The sequence below is a fragment of the Marmota flaviventris genome, chromosome 1, assembly GCF_047511675.1.
Source record: "Marmota flaviventris isolate mMarFla1 chromosome 1, mMarFla1.hap1, whole genome shotgun sequence".
Taxonomy (NCBI): Eukaryota; Metazoa; Chordata; class Mammalia; order Rodentia; family Sciuridae; genus Marmota; species Marmota flaviventris.
Genome location: NC_092498.1, coordinates 77,557,104 through 77,583,677, shown reverse-complemented (window position 1 = coordinate 77,583,677; position 26,574 = coordinate 77,557,104). Strand labels below are relative to the sequence as shown.

At 33.5% G+C, this 26,574-nt stretch overlaps 1 protein-coding gene across 1 annotated transcript in view; it reads right to left on the bottom strand.

Annotated features, from left to right (window-relative positions):
- The window catches only part of Ahr (aryl hydrocarbon receptor), a 46,719-nt gene that overhangs the window by 5,180 nt on the left and 14,965 nt on the right, over positions 1 to 26,574 (bottom strand). Inside the window, exons 3-9 of the mRNA XM_027932762.2 lie at positions 17,470 to 17,573; positions 10,480 to 10,569; positions 8,151 to 8,274; positions 5,095 to 5,225; positions 3,508 to 3,710; positions 2,745 to 2,854; positions 1,969 to 2,110 (exon numbers count right to left, since the gene is read on the bottom strand). Of these exons, the coding sequence (XP_027788563.2) occupies positions 1,969 to 2,110; positions 2,745 to 2,854; positions 3,508 to 3,710; positions 5,095 to 5,225; positions 8,151 to 8,274; positions 10,480 to 10,569; positions 17,470 to 17,573 (904 nt within the window). The remainder of the gene's footprint in view (positions 1 to 1,968; positions 2,111 to 2,744; positions 2,855 to 3,507; positions 3,711 to 5,094; positions 5,226 to 8,150; positions 8,275 to 10,479; positions 10,570 to 17,469; positions 17,574 to 26,574) is intronic.

Sequence of the window (26,574 nt, the reverse complement as noted above, 5' to 3'; positions counted from 1 at the left end):
GACTTTATTATTTTGATATAAATTATTCTCAAGACTGATGCTATAATGTCTTGGACAAATATATTTAAATTTCCCCAAAAAACTTAGTGTAGTAGTTAATTCCATGCTCATGTAACATGCCTAACCTGATATCCTGCAGAAAAAAATAAATTTTTGTATTTAAAAATGTAAAAACAAACTGGAACAATTTAGAATCTGAGGACAGGCATGTCTAAATAAAACAAAACAAAGAAGCACTAAAGAAAAAGACTGGTATAACTGGCAATATGAAAACCAAAACTTTTCATATTTTTGCAAAATAATCCATAAATCAAGTTATATAGTCTAGAGAAATATTTTAACATATACATGTACTTATAATTTAATATATAAGTACAAAATATCATATTTAGCATAGAGAGCTTCAGTGAATCTGAGAGGCAAACAATTCAGAAGAAAAACTGGCAATTCATTAAAAAAGTCCTAGAAAGTTATGAAGAGATGCCCTGTTCATTAGTAATAAGGAAATGAAAACAACTAATCTCTTAGTAATTGACAGAACACACACACACAAAATATTAACAAATGTACCAAAAGGCAAGATGAACAAACTAGATCACTGAAACATAAAGAGCACTACACTCCTAAACAGTGGAACATGGGTTGTTTACAAGAGCACATGGAATATTTCAGCAACACGGACCATATTCTAGAGAACAGAGAATAAAGCCATAACATATTTCAAATGACTGAAATCCACTCAGAGAATGTTCTGACTACATTGGAATTAAGCTAAAAGTCAATTGCAAAACAACAGCTAGAAAAGTCCCCTAATGCCAAATACCACAATAATACTATATTTTTAAATAACCTATGAATAAAAAAGTGAAAATTAGCAAAAATATTTTCAATTTAACAATAAAAATAAGAAAAAAATAACAATGAGTAGACATAATGAAATGGGAAACAAATGTATCATAGGCAAAATCAACAACCAAAAGTTGGATCCTGGAAAAGGATGGTCTTCTAACAATATTAATTGAGGGGCATAAATTTGTATAGGTACATACATTCGTGTCCCTCAATTAATATTGCTAGAAGACCATATACATTCATACCTTCATCATGTTCATGGGAGGGAGTACTATATTATAAAGATATTAATTCTACCCAAAATGATCTATAGTTTCAATATCATCCCATTCAAAGTTCCAACAGATTTTTTGGTGGGACTTGACAACTGATTTCCAAAATGTATATGGAAATAGAAAGGGTAAAGAAGAGCAAAGGCAATTTCAAAGAACAATAATAAAAGCTAAATAAGCAGGTATTAAAACATAATAAAGATAGAATAATTAAGACAATATCATGGCACAAATAGAAAACTAGACCAATGGAACTAGACCAAGAAAGTTTAGAAATAGACCAGAAATAAAATTCTCTGATCAATATGCAGTGTAGTAGGGAAAAGTCGACCTGTTAATAACTGTCTTTTCAATAAATGTTACTTATCAATTTGATATACATAAAAGAACAAATCATCTTGATCATTACCTCAAGCATGTATAGAAAGCAAGTCTACAGAGTGGGAGAAACATTTGCAATGTAAATATTTAACAAGGGACTCATTTATAGATTACATAAAATCTTTCAAATCACTGCTGTGTTTAAAGAATACATTCTAAAGCAAGCATTGTATTTACAGAGGGCACTAGGTTTCACCTTTCCTTCATAAGCCCAGGAAAACTCAGGAGTTTGTTTTTTCTACAGTGTTCCTTGTTCAGCTATTCAATAAAGTGTGTTGATCCTGTCTTCACAATATTTCTCACCTGTGCCCTCTTTTTTCTCTACATATTATTTTAGCTTTTCAATGATGATTTCTAGACTCATTTGTCTTAGAATTATTTTAAGTTTTCATTTAAGACAACTTATAAACCAAATTATTATCAAAAAATAAAATTAGGAGATATTCTAAGTTTTTGTACTTACGTTAGAGGTCTCTGGGTTGAGATGATATAATCTGGTCTTCCATTTTTATAAACTAAGCGTGCGTTGGACTGGACCCATGTCCATCCATTGTGTTTTGTAAGAAGCCTGAAAACCGTCATGCCACTTTCTCCAGTCTTAATCACTTAAATAAGATTTAAAAATCAAGTTATCAAACTCCAAACCAATACATTAAAGATAATTTTTGAAACAAGGCCTCTCTGATGTCTTTCTGGATATATTTCATTTATCACTAATTCTGATACATATCTTGACAAATTTTAAAGGCTTGAAAACAGTTCTTTATATCTGTTTTGCTCTTGCTCCAGACTAAACATTTGAAATGTTGAAGGGAAGGGTAAGTACCAGTTGATAGACTTCAGTACCACATGCAAGTCTAGAGAGCAGCTTGTTGGGGAAAAAAAGATGAAAAAAATAATTTCCTTTTAAATAGGGAATGTTTTCCAATGGCTCAATACTTGACAATTTTTAAATTTAAATCTATATTAACATAGATTATGAATTACTAATGCCATTTAAAAATTCCTGAGCAAATCTTCATGGGCCAAATATGGCCATTTTTGTAGTAATTAAACAGTGTTCCTGTACAGCAGCTGTACAGGAGTTAATGAACAAAAAGTGTAACTCTCATTAATCAAAATAATATTAAGCAGCAGTTTATTCAAATAGTTTCATTAAATATGGTCCCTAATGTAATAGTTTAAACATGCACTATGATATATTTTTTTCAGGTTTATTGGTAAGGAATTACAACTTACTCCTAATATGTAATTCGGCACAATAAAGCATATCAGCAGCATGAATAAACTGATATCCTGATCCTCTTGAACACAGCTCTGCTTCAGTATAGCCTAAAACAATCTGTCCTCTGTTTAAAAAAAAATGTAGAATAAGAATGAGTTAAAATTTAACATAAGTAATCAGGATAAATTGGTTATATGCTCTTTTCTAGAATATTCTTTACTTGACATTTAGAATTTCACTTTAGTAGGTAGAAAAAATTAACCACATCTATCTAAATTTGCTCTCTTGCTCACAGTCATAAATTTAGGTTTTAGCCTATTTTCTTCTGGATAAACAATGAAAACTAGTACAGCTAAAAGTGAATCTAATAGATCAGACTGTAAAGGTAAAAGAAAGTCTTCAGTAAAAATCTAGAATGCTAACACTGGAAGTGCTAACACTTCACTTTGGGGGGACAAGATTTGTCAAATTACCTCTCTGCATTTGCATACTAGAGGAGAAAAGCACTGACAGTGTTGACATGATATCTGGATGCTTAATATCATTCTACTACACAATTTTTAGAAAACTACTAAGCTTCTGGAGCTAAAAATTGTAAAAGAAATGACAAATGTCATCAGAAGAATGAACCCTGCAAGTAAAGTACCTTACTTTAATAGGATACACACAAAAAAGTGAAATAATAATGGCTAATACAATAAACAAATAATATTATAACCTACATTGAAACAAAACATACATTTGATGAAATAAAAGTAGAAAAGTTGTTTTACTCACTTGGCATCACAACCAGTAGGTGTAAAGTCTAGTTTGTGTTTGGTTCTAAAGATGAAATTTTTGGTTCGAATTTCAAGTATGGATGGCGGTTGAAGCGGAGTAGCTATTGCAAACAAAGCCAACTGAGGAGGAAGTATTGACCCGTCTTTCCCTTTCTTGTTCTGTCCATGAAGATATTTTAACCTTCCTTGGAAATTCATTGCCTTAAAAAAACAAAAATAGTTCATTAAAACTAACAGTATAAAATGGTTGAAATTTCAGTTTTATGAAATTGCATAAAAGTTCCTGAAGCTGAGAACTGCTACTTACTTTCACTGTTCTCTCCACAGAAAGCCAACTAAAACTATCCCAAAAGGTTGAGTGAGAAATATTCTAAAAACCACCCCATGCTTCTAATGGTCCTGAGAAAAATATCTGTATCATTTTTTAGGTTTGCAATTGCCGTATCATTTTCACCTACCACAGCTCCTTGCATACCATGCACTTGCTATATGTTTTCTCAATGGAAAAAACAGTAATAAGGTCATCAAGAAAAGATCAGTTCTCAAACACGCATAAGCTATGTTTCATAGCTCACTGTAATCTTCCTCATGGAGATAAAACACAATTTTGTTAAAACACTAAAATGAATCATGAAATCACATGAAGAATGGAGAGTGCTATTAAAGAATAATTTTTAAAAACAAGAAATAAAGACAATTAAACAAGAAAAGATCAGTTAGTTGATTAAAACAATATCACCCCAGTGGATGAGTCTGACATCAATTTGACAGCAGCTCAAGGCAGAATGTCTTTTGCACATAGACATTCCACCTCAAAAATAAATAATAATTAATCATGAGCATCAGTAACAGGAAACCTATATCAAAGCACAACTCTAACACAGAGTAAGGAAAACTATCTTCAGATATACACTCATAAACACACACAAATCATTGTTTAGTAATGGTTAATTTAAGATTTTATTATCTGATTTAAATTCTCAAGAATTCACAAAAGATGCAATTTGTTTTATATTCTCTTTTCCTGTATTTGTAGAGTGAACTGTTAAAGGATACAGTTAAGGAATAGACCACTTCCACTCTTGAGTATTCTGCCTAAGCTGTTTCCTACTGTTATTCCACACAGGTGTTCAGACTACACAGTGAAACATCATCCCATGTCAGACATGAGTCTGCAGTCATCAACACACAATCATTTTTCAGGTGTGCAGAAAAGGACACAATATTCTTGTGTAGCAAGCATTAAACCCCAAGATGGTAAGCATTTTCTGATTAAAGAAAGGCTATTTAATTCTCTATGTCAAAACTAAAAAGCCCTAAAATAGCCAAAATACAAGGTTTCATGTTATTTCATTGAATTTTTATTATTAATTATTAATAATTGTTTTATTAAAGAACAGGATTTCTGAGTCATGGAAAATAGTCAAACTCTGAAATAATGATGTTAAAAATTTGCTTTTCTTAAATTATTGAGTAAACTTTTCAGACTGAATTTAATTATGACCAAAGAAGGGCTTCAATGAACTTTTCTTTTGTATTTTTTATGCCTTCATAGAAAAAGTCAGTTTAAGATTTTGTACCATACCAGAAAACCAGATGAATTATCCAACAGACACCTTAGCCGGCATATGAAGCACCTCTCCATAAAGGAAGAGTTTTCTGGAGGAAGCTGCTCTGGGCTATAATAGACTCCTGGCTGTGTGAGGCCATGAGTTTCTGTAGAAATAAAAGCAACACAAATTTTATTTTCCATTTTGTTGTAAAATCAAGTGTTTGAACAGTTATAACTCATGTTAACATGTAAACTGAAGTTTGTATTCTGAATTTAAAAAATCATTTTCAGAAATGATTCTATTAGGAAAGTGCCTTCCCCCTCTTTCTAGTTAACCCAAACCTAACTTTAAACAATCTTGCTAGCTAACTGAAGCCTAGCTTGTAGCAAGAACTTGCCTTGACTAGGAATAGAAACCTACCCTTCCCCAAATCAGCTGACCCTCATCGTGAGCCATCTATGGGCTGTGTGTGTGAGCTACGTGCACTTGAGCCTATGAGGGGACTGGTCTGGCACTATGCACTTTTTTGGGTGTGTGAAACATGTGTGCCTTTTTCTGTTGCTCTGCCTGTGATCCCACTCAGCACCTGAGATGGGGTGGCTTTCCAAGATGTCAATCAACCTGCTGACCACAAGACATCACCAAGCAAGACTCCACCCTTCGGAACCCAATCCCTTGCCTTATTTGGGTGGAATATTCTATGAATGGCTTATTCCCTAATAAATAAGGGGGTTTCAGATGTGCTCCCTCTTGCCTCCCTTGCTCCCCTTGCCTTCCAGCACGGGAGCTGACATCTGAGTTCTCAGAACCGTCCCTGACCCCACAAAAGGTATTTCTGTGTTTGTGTGGCTTTTTAGTTGCCAGCCCAGCCAGCTGGTGACAGACCCTTACAGCCCAACCAAGAATGTTAACCCTGCCCTTTGAAGAAGTGGCAGCAGTTGTTTCCACTAGAAGATGGTCTCCCCTTAAGAAACCCCTTGCAGATTTTCTATAGGTGCAGCACTCCACTCTCAGGGTGTCTACCTGGCAGTCTGCTCCAATTTAATCTTTTATTATATGCAACGTAGTTTTTCTAGGCAGTTAACCTTATAGATTCAAAAAAACCAAAAACTTATTTTAATACACAGAACTTAATTTTTGTTTACATTTTTTGAGCTATCACTATTAATAATTTCCATATTTTAATGTCTTTTTTGTTTTCTTAACACTTTGACAGATTTCTGAAAAAACTGCTTGCATCAAGAAAGGCTTTTCTAAACATAATTGGAGAAAAGATGGCCTCTTCAAAAAGTGGTGCTGGGAAAACTAGAAATCCATATGTAGTAGATTCAAACTGAACCCCTATATCTCACCCTCCACAAAACTCAACTCAAAGTGATCAGGACCTTGGCATTAGACCAGAGACCCTGTGCCTACTAGAAGAAAAAGGTAGGTTCAACTCTATCATGTCGGCTCAAGAATGGACTTCCTCAATAAGACTTCTAAGCACAAGAAGTAAAATCATCAGTCAATAAATTGGACAGTATCAAACTAAAAAGTTTCTTCACAGCAAAGGAAATAATCGAGAACATGAAGAGAGCCTACAGAATGGGAGAAACTCTTTGGCACCTGCACCTCAAATAGAGCATGAATTTCCAGGATATATAAAAAAACTCAAAAAAATTAACACACACACACACACACACACACAAAAACACAATCAATAAATGGGCAAAGGAACTGAGCAGACACTTCACAGAAGTACAAATGGTCAACAAATTTGAAAAAAATTTTCAACGTCACTAGAAATTAGAGAAATGCAAATTAAAATTACACTAAGATTCCATCTCACTCTAGTCAGAATAGCAATTATTAAGGATATAAGTAACAAGAAATGTTGGTGAGGATATGGGGAAAAGGGTACACTCACACGTGGCTGATGAGACTGCAAATTGGTGTAACCACTCTGGAAAGCAGTATGGAGATTCCTTAGAAAACTTGGAATGGAACCACACCATTTGACCCATTATCCTACTCCTTGGCATATACTCAAAGGATTTATAGTCAGCATACTACAGTGATACAGCCACATGAATGTTTATAGCAATTCAATTCACAATAGCTAAGCTATGGAACCAACCTAGTTGTCCTTCAACAGATGAATGGATAAAGAAAATATGGCATATATACACAGTGGAATATTACTCAACCATAAAGAAGAATGGAATTATGGCATTTGCATGTAAATAGATGAAGCTGGGGACTATCATGCTAAGTGAAATAAGCAAGTTTCAAAAAACCAGATGCTGAATGTTCTGATATGTAGATGCTAACCCATAACAAGGAAGGAAGGGAGGGGAACTATAGAAGTTCACTGTATTAGACAAAGGGGAATGAAGGGAAGGGAAAGAGTATGTGAATAGACAGCAGAATGAATTGGACATAACTTTCCTAAGCTCATATATGAATAATTGACCAGTGTGATTCCACATCATGTACAACCACAAGCATAGAATCAAAATTGGATTGGGTTGCATTCCATGTAGGGATAATTTTTGAAATTGCATCTTACTGCCATGTATTATCTAAAATCAACAAATAAAAAATGATAAGGCATATACCCAATGGAAATGCCTACCTATGTTTACCATGTGAAACAATGTTTACAACAGCATTATGTGCAAACTGGAAACAATTCACATATGTATAAATAATTAAAGAATAAATAAATGAATAAATAAAAGGCCTTTCTATATTTGCTTATGCTAGTTTACTTTTTATTTGGTGCATTTTAATCAGAACTATTTACACATACTCCAACTACAACTTTGTGCTTTCTTCTCACCTTTCATGATGTTGCCAGTTATTTTTATTAAAATGTTTTTATAAAAATGTATTGCTCTCTTACATGAAACTCCTCAATGGCTCTCATCTGTCAAATATTCCTTAAAGCCCCAGCTCTGTGACCTGGCTCTTGCTTAATAGCTACAGCTTCACCTCTTTTACTCTTTGCTATCTTTAGCATGGAATTATGTATCCTAAAGGTTCCCAGCCTCCTTTAATAGAAACATTCAAAACCACCAACACCATCCTTTGTAAATATTCTTACCATCAAGTACTTGTCCAGCGTCTGTATGCTGAGAAGTGTTCAATGCCCAGTGCAGCTGACGTTGAAATTCAGCTCGGTCTTCAGTATGGATAAGTTCATACACGCTCTGATGTATTACATCAGACTGAAGAAAAAAGACAAAGAAATTAGACGACAGCACTGACTAGGAAATTTTATGGCCTACAGAAGCAATTTCAAAACCTACTTGTTAGTGGTGATGAATGTAAATAAAATGATTGCCAAAGCTCCCTGTCATCCAAAATAGGAAAAGCTGGAAAGAGAGACTAGCATTATAACTGATAAACCCAATGCTACCTGCCATCACTTTCCACCATGCATACTTTTTTTCAAATAGGTCACCTCCCCATTCCTTAAATGTACAATATTAAGATCTGCTTTTGTTCTTTATCCACTTATTGATCTTTTAAATCTGACTTCTTCCATGAATCCTTCCATTAATACCCAGGTCTCTTTGACTTTTTTACTCTTAATAGTATTCATTTTGTATTTCCTTCACTGTTCCCTAAAAGTTTTCTTTATATTAAGTTTTTGATACAAGCAGACTCCATTTGTGTAAAGGGAGCATGCCTTTACCATATCACATCCCTCATTCCTCTTGCCTCTCTGCATTTACCTCAGTGCTGAGCTCCTTCCTTTAAATTAGTTTTCCTAGTTTTTTTTTTTTTTAATGCAACTCATGGCATGATACATATCTGCCATCAGATACAGGATCACACACACACACACACACACAAGTTTCATGAAACAATTTTGTGTGTGATGATATTGTGTGTTCTATATTATTATTCCATTTCATTCTAAGCAATTAAAAAAAAGGTTGGATGGTGATCTACTATATAAACTGCATTATTATCCATTAATGGGTCACAAACAGCAACTTTAAAAATGGTGGCTTAAGGGGCTGGAGTCGTGACTCAGTGGTAGAGTGCTTGCCTGGCATGTGTGAGGTCCTGGGTTAGATCCTCAGCCACCGCATATAAATAAATGATAAAGATCCATTGACAACTAAAAAATATTTTTGAAAAAATGGTGGCTTAATCTACCACATGTGTTTCAGGTACTGAAGTTTTCTTAAATCCAGGCAATGTGCATGCCTGAGAAGTTAAAATGGAACACAAGTTAAGAGTTTCTCAATTGATATAAATCATGATGTCAAATCATGGTTAATACGATTATGTAATTCATTAAGTTTTAAACAAACTTTTTTGTGAACATTAATATATTTCTTTTAAAATCACAGAAAACTAAAATTTAGGTTTTGACAGTAGCCAGATTCTATTGCTTTAGTCATTTAAATTTAAATCTCTCTAGGAACTTAATCTACTAGCATTAAATTGTCTCTATGCCATCCATTAGGCAATTGCCAGAATTATCACCTAAATTACAAATTAAAGCACACACATTCCTATAAATAAAAATCTTTAGTCCATTGTGTTGATAATATAGAAAAAAACACAGTCTGTATAAGAACATTATATAGACAATGTTATTCAGTCCAGCAGCCTGTGAGAATGTTAGAAATGCAAACTGAATTAGAATATCTGGGAATGGAGCACAGAGATTTTATCAACTTCTTTAGGTGATTTTTGTGCACATGTAAGGTCTAGATACATAAGAACAGCAAGCATTTGAATATACTTACAATTTGTTCTCAAATCATATCAGATGTTCTTGTCCATTAAATATGCAAAATACTTTACAACTCCATTTATTCACCCTTCCTTTCAGTGCTGTTAAATGAGCCAAATGTCGACTTCCTCCAATGACTTCCAGATTACTGCTTACAGTGCTTCTAATTCAGCTGGGTTCCCTTGTACAGCCATCTGATCACTACACATTTTTTTAGTTTGGCTTCAATCTATTTCCTTTAGAGTATTTTCCATAATCCACATAAATCATAATTAAAGGTACAAACCATGACATTTTACATGTACCTTTTCATAGCACCTCACTAATTTCACAGTTGTCATATGTCCTCTGCGAACCATGTTATTTGATGGCAAATATTTTCTTTTTTGCTCCAATAAACTCTACTTGCCTTAAAGTTTGTTATATGAGATTACTGATTAGTGAAACAAGAAACACAATAACCACTAGTCATACAAAATTTCAAGATATCACAGTGCTATAAATTATTAGTATTAAAAAATATATTGGCTGCAAATATAGCATTTTTATTTTTATATCATCTATATATTTTAATTGATATTTTATGTATACAAATGGTTAACTCTGTCCCTGAACTGCAAAATATAAGCAGAAAGTTCATTTTCTTAAAAAGTAGTTTAAATAACAAAAATATACTTACTTGCTGAAAGCCCAGGTAATCTTGTATAGTAGAAGAAGCATAAAAGACCAAAGCATCTGTAGTGACAACCAGCACAAATCCATTCAGAGCCTACAAGGGAAAAATGTTGCAAAATTAGTAATGGAAATTAAAATTGTTATAAATATTGTCAGAGAAAGGCTATTATTTTATCTCTGAAAAATCTCTTCAAAATGATTAAAATTATATCTCACAAACACAGACATTCCACATACCTTGGTAAAAGAAATTTATGCTTCTGATTTGGCAGAGAAAAAAGAGCTAAATTTAAAGCTAAGCCCCAGAAACTTTAATTGGTATCCTATTTTTCCTCATATTTTAGCTTTTCTGAAATTTAAATATGTCATGCCTATCTTTTTTTTTAAACACAGAGTGTATAGAAATCATTCACTATTATCCATCACACTGGTTTTTTTTTTTAGAGGAAAACAGCAAGTAAAGATGCAGACTTTGGGATTTTTTTCAAGATGTGAGAATAGAGGAGGATGCTTTCCTGGCTGTTCTGTGGAGTGAAACCAAGAAAGCAGATAGGTAACTACTTCTCAGCAACGTGGGTGAATGGAAAATAAAAAAAAGGTGGGGATGTCACTGGAATTTAAAACTGGACATTATAAGAGGATCAGGGACTTAGGAGATTGAATATAATAAAATAGGGAAGTAAGCACCAGCACCAGCACCAGCTGCACAGCCACTGCTGCTGCTGGGCCAGAAGTACCAGCCAGAGCTGCCCTTCTCTGAGCAAAGTGGAGCCATAAGGGAATTAAAGCAACCCACATTTTTAGGAGGCCTGAGGCGTGTCTGGGTACAGAGCATTTAGAAATCAAGGATTCTGCCCAACTAAACTGAAAGGTGCGCTGCACAATATCCTTGTGCAGGAAAGAAGCACCATCTCTCCAGGCAGCCAGTGAGGGACAAAGGAAGGATCCATTTTGCAGCCATGATGCAGAAGATGGTAGCTGAAGGAGCTGATTCCTGGCAAAACCGAGTTTGGCCTAAAATACAGGCCCAATAAACACACACTGAACACCAAAGAGTATGCTTAAGTGACCAGGAGAAAATCAAACACGGGGAGAGGTTTATACCTCTGGTCATGGAAAACTGGTTGTGGAAACCCACGCAGCTATACCCCTCCCCATCCAACCTAGGTGCTTGCAGGACTAGCTGAGAGACACACCTCTGGTTGGGAATTCAGAAGGCTGGGAATGGGAGAGAATGAGTTTGGAGACTGAACCCAAGACCAGGAAATATGGGGGCTGCACTTGCCACAGGAGACTAGGAATTGGCTCTTCTACCACAGGAATAGAACCCAGGAGAGATCCCTGGGTTATAGACTTCCAGTTTAGACTGGCAACTATTGCACCCTGGAGGTGAGCTGATTTAAAATCTCCAAACCAACTGGCATTCATTAAAGAGCCTGGAGTCCACCTAAGCCTAAACCCTGCCTCTAGGAATTCCACCTACAGGATAATCTCTCCCACTCCAGTAATCTGAAGGGTGGAGCATCATGCTCCAGATGACTCCACCTAAAACTGCTGAGAAGAAGCAGATGAGAATCTGTTGAACTCCAACAGAAAGAATTCTTTAACTTTTCATCAAGAATTATTTTTCTTTTTTTCCCTTTCTTTTCTCTGTTTAATTGTAACCTTAATGGTACACAGATATTTATACAGCCTCATATTTGTGTTCTCATTTCTAGCATTTTTGAAGCCAGTTATATTTCATGGATCAGTTTTTTGAGGACTAGTGCCGCAGTCCGGCTGGGCACAAATCACGAGCCACTGAAGCAGGAACAAACTTTATTTTTAAACTGCAGGAAAACACTTCACACAGCTCCCGGGGAATCCTCCCTAAAGCCACTCGGCTCGTCCAGGAACCCCCAGCCGGAAATATCTCTCCCGGAAATCCCTCCTCTTGCACTTCCCCAACCAATGGGAACTCTCGGGAAATCCCCACGAGAACTCTAAAATAGTGCGAGAACTCAAAAGTAGCGGCAGAGGCGGACAGTAATGCCTCGCCTGTCAATCAATACTGTTGGCAAAATGCCAGGGGCCATACAGATTCCGCCTTGGCTCTTAGTATTAATAAACGGCTCCCACTCCTGCTGTATCAACGTACACAAGTTGTTCGTCACCCCCCGGTTATTTTGCCCAGCCAGCCGGGCTGCGGCAGACTAGAATGTTTGATTAGTATATTTTAGGTGGGGTTTTTTGTATTCTTTTATTTTTGTTTTAAATTTTAAAAAATTATTACTTTTTATATATTTTTCTCTTACCTATTTCCTTTGGTTCTCTTTCTCTCTTTTCTTCTGCTAACACCCAATCTCTATTGTCCTCTCTTTCACTCTTCTTTTAATTTTTTACTTCCATCTTCTCTCCTCCCTCATAATCATCACACCCTGTATCATTTCTGCTCTCTCCCTATGCACATTCAAAATTGTAAACCCTTTTGCAAACTTACTGTTTTTATTGTAGGCAATAACAGATCAGATCATTTATGTTTATTGTATAATTAACATTGTAGACATCTTAGGAGGAACTATTTGGTTTAATGGTGATTAGTTGTTGCTATTATTTGTCTCTCCCTTAACAATGAAGGACTGGAAAACTTCAGGGACACTATAAGTGTAAAATGGGTAGACACACAAACAGAATGAAAAAGCAAAGGAACAAATTCCCCCCAAAACAAACAAGATACTTCAATAACAGAATCCTGTGACACCACAGTGGAAGAAATGTCAGAGAAGGAGTTTAGAATATACATAGTTAAACTGATCTACAAAAGTAAAAGATGGTATAAGAAGTGAAATCAGACAGAAAATACAGGAAGTGAAAGATCGCTTCAATAAAGAGATATATTCTGAAAAAGAAAAAAAAAAAAGCAAAGATCCTCAAAATGAAGGAGTCAATAAATCAAATTAAGAATTCATTGGAAAGAACCATGATCAGACTATATTACTTGGAAGACAGAGTGTCAGGAAATAAAGACAAAATATATAATCTTGAAAACAAACTTGACCATGGGGAAAAGCTGTTAAGAGACCATGAAAAGAACTTCCAAGAAATATGCAATTACTGAAAAGACCAAACTTCGGATTTATCGGGATAGATAAAGGCTCAGGGAGACACAAACCAAAGGCGGCCCAGAATAGACAAAGCAATACTTAATAAGAAAACTGAAGCAGGAGGCATCACAATATAAGACGTTAAATTATACTACAGAGCCATAGTAACAAAAACAGCATTGTATTAGCACCAAACAGACATGTAGACAATGGTATGAAAGAGAAGACACAGAGAAAAAACTCACATTAATCCAGTTATGTCATAGTAGACAAAGGTGCCATAAATATACATATTCTTTCCTTCTTTGAGCCTGAAAGTTACTGCCTTTTAAAAAGTCTTTTAGTGTCGTTCAAGTTCAATGTTAATTAATGCCTTCATTCTTTATTTTGGATAACAAAAGTATTTTAGTTCACTTTAAGTGTTTATTGTTACATACTTTAATTCTAAAAGCCTTTGCTTCTTCCTGCTTGTCTACAGTTCATACTTGTGTTCTTCACCAGGACTTAACCCTTCTGAGACTGGTTTTTGTTTAAGTGGAGAAGTGGTACAGTTTATGTAAGAACCACTCAAAGTAGAGTCAGACAATTTGGACTGGACTCCTGTCTCTGTCACTTAGTAGCTGTGCAGCTTTGCTTTAGTTATTTATCTCCTCAAGCTTTACTGTCATCATTTCAAATATTGGCATTCTACTGGGTGGCATGGTGACTCATTTAATTCAGTGCCTGGTATAGAACTGGCACTCATCTAACATAAGGTACAGTACCATACGGTGTGGAAAAGAACAAAGATTGGCTTACATGATCATGCCTGGAGAATTATAAAGAGCTGCATAAATAATTAGTTTATTCAACACTTAGCAAAAAGGACAGATGCTAAGTCCTCAGGGGATGAGCTAATAAGCCACTGCCCCTGTGCTTATGATATTCACACAGTTTGGTAGATACACTCATTATCAGGTGAGGTAAATGAAATGAAGTAAATCTTTTCATTCCAATTCTTTCACCTTCAAGACGCTTTTTTTTTAATTTATATATGACAGCAGAATGCATTACAATTCTTATTACATATATAGAGCACAATTTTTTATATCTCTGGTGGTATATATATATTGGTATATTCACACCAATTCATGTCTTCATACCTGTACTTTGGATAATAAAGATCATCACATTTCACCATTATCACTTACCCCATGCCCCCTCCTTTCCCCTCCCACCCCTCTGCCCTATCTAGAGTTCATCTATTACTCCCATGCTCCCTCTGTCTATCCCACTATTTCACATTATAATTTTTAGAACTTGATTACAAAGATAACAACATCTATTATTTAGTGGTCTTTCTCTAAATGTTTTCATGTATTTGAGTGGTTTTAATTCTCCCCAAAATCCAAAGAGGCAGATTCCAGTTTTACAAATGAAGAAACTGAGGTAAACAACTATAGAATAACTGGCCCAAGGACATAAAGCCAGAAAAAACTTAAACACAGTATGACTCTAAAGTCTATCACAATATGCTGCTGTTATTGAATGCAGATTGTGGCCTGGCTCTCACTTTTTAACTACAGCTGGCATCTAATCTAAGGTCCTTCATTTTAGAGATCATATATAAAACCTAGCTATATTCCTAGGATAAAGATTCCACAAACTGGAAACTTGAATATTTCATCATAAACATATCCAATTGAATGTTCTTAAATTTGGTTGTCAGTAACAGTATATACATCCATTACTGAACTGATTAATCTTGAAATATCTTCTTTTTAGAGAAAACTATTTATTAATAGCATTCATATTATTCTGGAGGGCTTTTTCAAACAAATTCAGTAGTGAAACTCATCAGTGCATGCCAGAGGACAAAAGGATAAATTAGGATACAGTATCAAATTCCTTTAGGTGAACGTTAATTATCAAAAATAAAAAGCAAAAGAATAGAGGCATACTGATTTTTCACAGAGCTCACATTTGAGCTTAAATACCAAGAAAACTAGGGTATTATAGATGAATTATTATTTTAGTAAACCAAAAGAAGGAATTAATATGGTAATTAAATATTAATACAAAGGGTTTTTTTAGTCTTAGTCACAAATATCTACCCAATTTATCTCAAAATCATATTGATGTTTCCTTAGTATTTGATAAATGAGAAATATACTATAATTGGTACTGTTATATATAATTCTCATTGCTATTAACCCAAAAGTGAAGTTCTAAGAATATAAAAAGCAGAGTAATAAACAGCACCAGATAGGACTTGTTTTAAATGTATGAAATAAACATGGGAAGCAAATAATAGTTAATATAATAGCAACAAAGTTATTTTATTATTTCATTTTGTTCCATACAAAATAGTAGTAATTTAAGCTAATATAGAAAGTAAAATATTTAAATTTTTCTTTATTTGCCTTTATTAAAACAAAGGGAAAGATTTCTAATCCAAAATTTCAGGCCATTTGGTATACTGCACCTCTGGAACTCTCCTTCACATATTATTGATTACTGGCTCATAACTACAGGTTGAAAATAAGAAGCAGATGGCTTTATGATAACTATATATAATGAAATATGCTATTTTCTCATGTCTTCAATGTTTTCATTCATTTTCTTCACAGAGAGAACAGACAAGCATGGCCCTAATCAAATCACAGTGTGTGATGCTTCCTACTGACCAGCAGTTGAAAAATGGTACCAAACACAATCTGTAATGAGTGGGCTTATTTTAACGATGGAAGCTTTCCTATTTTAGGTAAGAAACACAGATTTCTAGCTTTGCATTCATATTATTCTTGTTTATTGTGTTTCATTGGTATAGGATATATCATACAGTTTGTCTAAACATTTAGGAAAATAACAACTGTTGTATTAATTAGTCCATATTTTCACTTGAAATAAAGAACTTCATTATCACCTTACTATATAACTGTAAATGTGTTATATCACATTAAGTGGCAATTATTAGAAGGTTTCCCTGTGACCTGAATAAAGAGTGTATATTTTAGCTAACATAAACACAAAGATTCTCAGCTGGGTGTTGAGAGAGGAATTACGTTTGAATATTTTCAATTTACTTAACATAATGGAAGCAGAGTTATTTTTGCTATCAGCAATTTGGGCACAATTACAGAATAGTAATAAAAACATTACCCATTATTAGGCTATACTGCAGCATTCAATGAATGAATTTAGAGAATTACCAAAACTTTTGGCAACTTTTTGTTACAATAGTAAATTGAGTTCTTCCATTCAGTTCACTATATAGAAGTATAAATTATCATGTAATGGTGACAATTGGACATGGCACATAGCTCCATTCTATCTTCAACGAAATAAATATCTGAGAATGCTAAATGAGAATCTAGCATACTCCCAGTTCTAAGAAAAAGAAACTACATTTTAAAAAAATCTACTTAAAATACTTTACAGACAGATCTATCAGAAACCCTCCCAGATCTAAAGCATAGAAAGAAGGCTTGCAGTTGTTGAGAAAAATCTATGTAACATATTAAGAAGCCACATACATTTGCTAAAACTAAATGTAAATTATAAGATACTATATTTAAAAACATAAAATTTGTGTTAAGAATAATTTTTAAATTTTAAGTAAATGTAGTTAACTATTTTAATTGAGCCACATTCCTGAAAAAAGTGTTTATAAATCCAATGTCTTAAGTGAAAATCTTTAAAATAAGCTACAGTTCTTCCTATTTGTAGAAACCTAACAGAGGGTGATTAGAGGGTGACCTCTAATTAATCTACTTCACATGATTCCATTTGGTCACATTCACACTACTGTTGCAATTCAGATGAAAGTGGCATAGAGCACCAGCCAAGAACTACATGAGCTGGGAATCAATAAAGATTAATTGGTTAATCTTGCATTTTCAATTGCTTTTATTTTAAGATACTGTGTTTACCTGTAATAAGAATTCTCCTTCTTGCAAGTTCAGACCTTCTCTGAATTTTCCTCTACTGCTATCCTGGCCTCCATTTCTGTCAGTGGGAGAGGATTTTAATGCAACTGTAGAAAAAAAAATGACATAGTAGGTAGATTTTAAAATAATCACTACTAAAAGCTGTAACAGAAAACTTCTGAACACCAAAGAGACAATTTGAAATACTGGTGGTCTACAGACACAATCATGATGTAAATAAACCTTTTCACAATGCATGATTTCCAATTCTATGCTCATAACAAAACTGAAGGAGCTAATCAAATTGTCAGCAAGTTGACAGACTGTTTAAAAATAGTTTTTCACAAACTTATTCTATGATTTTTACCATACAACTTAGAAATTCCAAAGAACTGCATGATGCTGCCATAAGTACTCTCTTCCCACCCTTGCTCCATTCCTATTCACTTATTTATGAGACTAAATTTCCTCAGACTGTAACCTATAAAAATGATTTTAACATCTAAATATCAGGGAAGTAGTGGTGGTGAGGAGAAAGAATCAACCATCTCTTATTAGGAGATGTATCTCTAAGTAAAGTTTTGCATCCACTAGTCTAGTTTCGGGGTAAAAAACTATTAACATTGTTATTAACTTCATGTTATATTCATAAATCAACTCATGGAACAATCACATATGAAGGGAAGTCTGATGGCTAAAGCAGCATGTTGTAATGCTCTCTTGCTCTGTGTGTGTGTGTGTGTTTAGGGGGCATTTGTTTGGGAAGCAACACAGCTGAACAGAAATAATAATTATAACTACCATTCTACCAAACATTTTCAAGTATGATCTCATTTAAAAGCACATGACTATTGGTATCTGATGAGCACACATCTTAGCTCTGCTATTTACTAAGTGTGTAAGCTCTTTGAGGATGTTCCTAAAACAAGTGGTCATTTTTTAAAAAGTCCATCTTGTAGGGTTTTTGGGAGGAGGAATAATAATTTGTGAGGTTCTTGATATATAGTTGATCAATAGTTCAGTAAATTGTAGCTTTAATTATTAGTATTTCCCGGTGCTTAACAGTCACCTTATTATAAAGCATAATCTTTTAAGTACTTCAAATTTTTATCTTTCCATTTTTCTGACTCTTTTGTAAACTGTGACATTTTAAATAAAAGAAACCATTAAACAAAACCACCTTGGCAGTTCTCTGAAGACTCCTTATTTCATTAGATTTTTAGATGCCAAAAGAGTATGGCTCAGTGAAAAGCTCGATTTACTAATAACAAGGTTTTTCTCTCAGTTTCAGCAAATCATCACACAAAGCATTTTCATGTTTGCAGTGTATTTTCTGGTAAATCAATGCATGTGTCATACGAGAATCTTAGGCCAAGTTCTTGCCTTTGCTGAAGTTGAAAGACATCTCACTGAAAGAAGAGACCAGAGCTTGGCCTATGAATGTAACAATTTTGAAAAGGCCAGAGAACAGATTTCCTTAGGCCAAAAAAACTGGTTGAACTAAACTGATCTAACAATCAATCAAGACCAAAGGAAATACTTAAACTTTTCTCCCTGAAAGGTAGCAGAGAGAATGGCTTTTCTCCCCTTTCTGTTCTGTAAGTTACATCGTTGCTGTTGTTTCTTGCTTTATAATGGCCAAATTTGCTTGAATGTACTAAAACTTTACAAAGCCGTTAACTAAACTCAGTTCCTTTTCCAGATGCTCTAGTATGGGGCATGATTTAAAGTCACACCAAATAGGACATATTGTTAAAGGGAAAATAACAAAACCCACCCAAACCTTCACATACAAAATCAGCCTTAAAATGGACAGATGATAATTGCCAAATTTAAATGGCTAGATCAATAGGAATATCTTAAAATAATTTTTAACCAATGGAATTGATGTCAGTTCCAAGTAGAGTTACTGATAGAAGACAAAGACAGATAAACATTGGGAGATGACTTCTTGACCACTGAGAACCTGAATAAGAAATTAAAGAGACTATCCACCTCAGAGTAACTTACAATTTGTTTTGGGGCTTGTACTAAGGTATTTGTAAATGGAATTAGATGTGAGATCCTTTAAGAAGGACATATAAGCTAAGGAAATGAAGAACTAGAAAAGAATGCTAAAAATATTAAGTGCTAGAATGGGATTTAAGTAAAGTGTTATGAGAACTTATGGGTGAAAAAAATAATAGGATCAAATTTTCTCTAAATAATTCTTAAAATTCTAAATGTTGAAAGGATAATATTTACTATAGTACTATTTAATTAATATAACAATATAATAATTATTTTATTCTAAATGTTGAAAAGGCAATAAACACACACACACACACACACACACACAAGCTTAAGTAGGAAAAATGACCACAAGAAATAGACGAACTCTAGATAGGGCAGAGGGGTGGGAGGGGAAAGGAGGGTGCAGGGGGTTAGTAATGATGGTGGAATGTGATAGAAATCATTATCCAAGGTACATGTATGAAGACATGAATTGGTGTCAACATACTTTATATACAGAGACATAAAATATTGTGCTCTATATGTGTAATAAGAATTGTAATGCATTGCGCTGTCATATATTTAAAAATAAAATCAATAATAAAATAAAATAAATAAGAATTATTAAAAAAAAAAAAAGAAAAGTGACCACAAATGAATATAAATGCATTTGGGAATCATCCCTGATAGGTTATATCAAAAAACACACAAATAAGTATTTCTGCTGTTCCTGTTAGTCATCAGTAAAGGCTTTAAGTAAATATGTGTAAAGATGAGATCAGGAAGGGTGCCCTCCCTTGACAGTTCCATCTAAAAAACACTACTGTGACATTTTAGGAAACTGCCCTGGCTGCTCCACCAGACTATGCAATTTTTACCCTTCCATAAACTTTCCCCTCATGTTCTTGATCTCATACCTACTACTCTCCCTTCTTAAATCATCAAAAGCTATATTAATTAATACTATTCACTTTCATGTATGTATTGGTTACCTTGATTGTAAAGCAATGGAAGAGTAAGATGGTGACAGCACTATTTCTGACCATCAGAGTGAGTTTAAATTTATTACTTAATAGCAATAAATGACACCAAGCACATACTCTATGCCCAGTACTTATGTTTTATTTAATTATTAATGCCTTATGATGCTGGCATTGTTTTATTGGAATATGTTAGGAAATCGAGACTTAGGGAAATTTAAGATCTTTCCCAGATCCTTAAACAGAGTTTTAAGTGGTAGAGCCTGGACAAAATCCCAGGTAGCCTGACCCCTGTGTGTGTGGTGGTTTTTCAACTTCCTGTCAGAGAGAGATAATGAACTCTAAACTGAGTTTACATACTCTGAAACCATCAGGGAAAACTTATAATAAATTGCACATCAGTGGGGTCACGATTTAACTGAGTACTTTCTCATCTCATAGGACTTCTATGATGACTGACTATGAGATATAAATTTGAAAGTACTTCATTCAAAACTGCAAACCATTATATAAATCATATGCCTAATAGGATATATAACACAATTTAAACAGTACACCACTGAAACGTATGACAGTTCACATAAATAGAATATAACATCAGAAATCAAGTCATTAGCTAATTCTACTACTTGGGAAGCATCTGTTGTACTGTCACAGGCATTTATTAAAATGTTCCCCATTAGTGGGATATGTGCAACCTTCCCAAGAGAAAGGAATACAGATACAGTGAAATGCCAAGAAATTTAAACTATTTCCTCATTGAGAGGTCTCCAAAGGAATTACAAAATACAAATAGGAATTTAATCTAATCGATGATGGAATTTAGAATATATATATATATATATATATTATAGCATTAACAAATACATCATGTTCCAAATGATTAAAGTCTTATTCCTACATGCATTTAGTCATTTCCATGTTTCTTAATATACTACTTTCCTTCCTTATACATCTAGGTTCAGATGTCCATTTCTCCCGATAAGCCAAATACTTTTTCTTAAAAAAAAATATGCTTTGAATTGTTCAAAAAAGAAAATTCAGGAGGAAGAAATATTGGTTTGTGGTAGATATATTTGTATTTTGTTATTATAGTTTGCATTTAAACAGAAAGATTCCATGATAAATTTTGCCAAGGAAAAGCATATGCCCTTTAAGTCCCTATTCACTGCTACAAATTCAATTCATTTTACAATAATATTTGTCATTCCTATTATTACTTTACAGGGAAAATTAAATTCCATTCCCACGTTGACAGAAGAATAAAAGAGAGCAAATCAATGACTAATTATAAAAAACTCAACCTAACACATAAACTTTTATACAAGAGAAAGGGTTAAGTACTGTTGTCTTTTTAGCAAATCTAAAAAATAACCACTATTTTCATTCTGAAAAAGTACCTATACCAACAGAGATATGAAAAATTGTGGTATAAATGTGTATTAAGAATTTAAGGCAAAAAAAGAGTACATGTATAATGGCATAATTTGGCATGAACATACTTTATATACAGAGTTATGAAAACTTGTGCTATAAATGGGTAATAATGAGCGTAATGCATTCCACTATTGTCATGTATGTAAAAAAAAGGCCTATTACAACTCTCAAGTGAAAACTGACTTTCAAAAATGTTACTTTAATATTCCTCCAGTTTCATATTCAGTTGTATACAATTCCTCTGTAACTGGTTATGCCTCTGCATTAATGGAATCAATAAGATTAGTTAATTTAGCTTTTCAGTATGGGAATGAGTTGAATTTAACTTTTCACATATAGAAAAGCAGAATTCAAACTGCACTTTAACTAACATAATATAACTAATCATTTAGAACAGTGATTCTTAAACTTTGCAAGGCATCAGAATTACCTGAAAAGCTTATTAAAATATGTTGCTGGGTCCCTGCCCCCTATAATTTCTGATTCAGTAAGTTCAGGATGGATCCCCACATTCGTATGGATAACAACTCCCAGGTGATGCAGATGACCAGGTGCCACTCTTTATGAGAACAATGACTTAGAACATAAGAACTTAGGAAATAATTTAGAAATATTCTGGATGCAACATCTCTATATTTCCTAAATTAAAATTAACATTTAAAGAAAACACTTATTAATATTACTATTGGGAAATAATAACTCTAAAAACAATTTTACGAAGACAGAACCAAAGTATATAACTTAAGACTGAAGCAGGGCAATAACACAATAGCACACTATGTGACAATAACAATTTTAATTATAAAATTTACTTCACAGATCTAGTATGTCCAGGACTAGTCCACTACAAACCTAAAACAGCAGGCAAGAATTATTATCATCCATGCTGAAAGGATGAAGAGTGTGGAACAGTGAGGTTAAAGATCTTACTGGAACCCACAAAATCAGTGAGCTGGACACTGGCTTCTCCTACCCACCAGTGCTCTCACTAAAAGACACTCTTTCCCTCTAACCTCCTGAGGCAAGAGATGGGATGCTGCCTCAGAACACAGAAAGCAGGCACTTGTCACCAGACATGATCAAGAATCCAATTGACAACAGGATATTCTGTGAAACGGACAATAAAAGGTGGCCCCACATCACCTGGGAAAACTTCAGGACAGGGGAATAAAAAACAATGAACAGGAAGAAGTCAGTATGTACAATTTTTGGCTCATTAAGTTAACCAATCCAATTTGACTGCTTGCCTTTCATCCTCTCGATGAGGACAACAGAATGATTTTATGACAACCAAGGACCAGAAAATACCTCCTTTTGTATTTACTCGTCGGCATGACTTTAATTTCATTTTGGTTATATTTTCAGATACAATTTTTCTCTTTGGCCCTGTAACTTAAGAACTTGACATACCAAATGACAGCATCTTAAATGAACTCACCTTAGCACGGTTTCTTACTCCCAAATTTGCTTTCTCCACCTCATGCTTAGAACATCTTAGCTTTGACATTTTCCCTCTTACTCTACATGATCTTCACTTAGAATAATCTACTTACTTTCATGGTTAAAATATTAATAAAACTATTTTACAATAACTCCAAAATCTAAATCTCCAGCTCTGAACAAACAAATGAGTCTGAGCTACTAACTAAAATAAACTGATCAGAAAATCGAAGGGCTGTAAGGCAGAATTTAAAAATAATGCATAAATACTATTAATAAAAAATGACTAGTGTAATGTACCTGTTTGCTTTTGAACTTTAAAATGATTAATTTAATGTTATATGTGAATACAATTTCTAAAATATTAAACAGTTCACAATGCCTCCCAAAAGGTCAAAAGGTTAAATGTCTGTATTTGAAAATTTAAGAAAAATAAAAACTGCTTAAAGTTGGCTGGCTTTACCATGTCAATGGTGCTGCCTAAAAAAAATGAAAAATGTAAAGGCAAAAATTTATGACTAACTCAATTTCTTCATGGCCAATCAAGGACCTCAGAGACATATAACATGAATTAACAATCAAAGGGAATATTATCAATAAATAAATTAAAAGACAGAAAAGAAAAAAAATGTACAACACACAAATACAACCCATTTAAGTTCAGTCTGAATCTCAGACAGGGATTTGTCACTTTTAAGTATACATAAAAGCACGCCAGCAAGCAAACAAACAAGACACAATCAGGAATGAAAGTGTCCTGTATGAAATTATATCATGAAACACTCTACTCATTCACAGAATATAATGAACTATATAATGTAAATTGGGATATTTGAGGAAAAAAGAGATTAAGTTCCTGATCCAAAGAGGTCAAAATGTTAAATATAAGAGCCAATATTTGAATGTGCTCACTCAATAAGAATGTGTTACTGTTCTTTTTATTCATTCATATTTGAATCTACTTGGATTATGTTAAAGTCCATAAATTAAAATCTTAAACAACTTCTAGATTTATAAACTTTACTTATGGAAGTTATCATGAATCTTAGAATTAGACTGTCATGTCTTAGAATGTGCATATATGGTCAAACACTATCTCAGAACGATAATGCTATTGGTAAATGAAACTCAGCAAACATTTAATAATTTCAAATATGTCAAACTGCTATACAAACAAACCTACTTTGGACATCCCTAGAATTAAGAAACCACATTTGTTGTGACACTGACTTCTGCAAATTACTTAGCATACTACTGCAGATAACTACTGTATAACTTAAAAATTATAGCAAAGCATGTGAAATACAGAATTTCCATGAATGAAAAAGCAGATATATAAGATATATAAATCCATTAGACTTAATGAAACATCAATCCTTGAGAGCAATTTATTATTTAATTCATTTTTACTGATTATTCAAGCTTCTTGGTACACAGACACACACACATACAGTTTTTCAAGAATACTGTTGTAGTTTAAAACAATACAGGACTGAAATTCACATAAATGCACAAGCTGAAGATGAATAAACACAATTGCTCTTTTGTCAAAACCTAATGAACTGGGAATAAACAAAGAATCTGCAAAAGAATGACAAAGAAAAGAGAATTTGTGGGCTTTAATTTAAAATAAATTTCACAAAGATCCATGATAGACAATGAGGTTAAAAAAAAAAAATGTTAGGCCAGGCACAGTGGTGCATGCCTGTAATCCCAGTGGCTTAGGAGGGTGAGACAGGAGAGGGCAAGTTCAAAGCCAGCCTTAGCAATGGAGAGGCACTAAGCATCTCAGTGAGACCCTGTCTCTAAATAAAATACAAATAGGGCTGGGGATGTGGCTCAGTGATCAAATGCCCCTGAGTTCAATCCCCAGTACCAAAACGAACAAAAAGGTTAGATAATCACATCTAATATCATACCTAATAACTGTTAAATCATCACCTCTAATAAGTTAACTGTATCTTCCCTTCCTTTTGCATTTTAAGATTTCATTAATTTAAAATATTCTAGCATATTAATAACTACACTATAAAATGGTGATTATTTTAAGCATGCATAATAAATCAAGACTCAGATGTTCTTCTGCAATACATAGTTCTTAAGCAGAAAACTATTTCTTATGACAATTACAAACATAGGACTTTAGAATTATATAATCAGATCCTCAAACTCAGTTCTGTCAGTCTTAAAGGTAACCTAGACAGGAAATCACCTTCTTGTTTGTAAGTTCTTTTTCACAAAGTAAATTTATACATATGAATTATAAGGATGTCATAAAAATAGCCCATGACTCAGGTATAATGGAGGATGTAAAAGATTTCATAGTTAATGATTACATTTTAATTTTTACTATGAATATTTTACTGAATTAATAAATGCTGCATGACAGGTAACCTCTACTATTGTAGAAATAAACATTTTTCTGCCTTTTTTTTTTAACCTCATTAGATATTTGTTTTTAAAAAGAAAAGACAGGAATTTCCAAGTGTTTACTTTGTTTTCCAAAATTTAATTTTGGGGGTTGCTATTAAAAGAGCGAACAATTGGAACATAATACCTACATGATAATGAGCATTTAAAAAGGTAATAAGAAAACCTAACTTTTAAAAAATTAATATATACCAAAATTCCTCTAAGAATAAAACATTGCCATACTCATTAGAAAGGTCAATAAGCCCAATGTCTACTGGTCTACTGTTTGACAACTGTTAAGAGACACAATATAAGAGGAAACAAATCTTTCCCTTGACATCAACAATTTCAAAGATAGGTTGAAACCACCAAAATCACAGTCTCTGTAAATAAACCTCTACTGATCATAGTCTTATTTAAACTTTTAAAATACTTTCTACCTCAGAGATAATGTGATAATTGAGCTTAACATACAAATAGTTATCAAACTACTTTGAACTTTGCCATAATGATAAATGACTAAGTCCTGTTCAAGTACTTAAAAGTCATATTTTAGAATTTTTCAATTAATTAAAAGTACATAAACATTAATGTTATATTCAAATCTTAAGTGTTGCTTTTTAGACAGTAACAGCAATACAGTCATGAATTCAGAGATTAAGAAGATCCATCCAAGTTGGATTATTTAAACGTGCAATAAATAGATGTATTTTCTTGGAAAAATATCTATTGTTGTAGTAAAACTTGAGTTTCCTTTCTAACAAGATTGTATGATTACTCGTTTATATTGTTCTTTCCGCAGGAATTTACACACCCCCTGTTTGCATCCTGTTATTCATTTTGAATT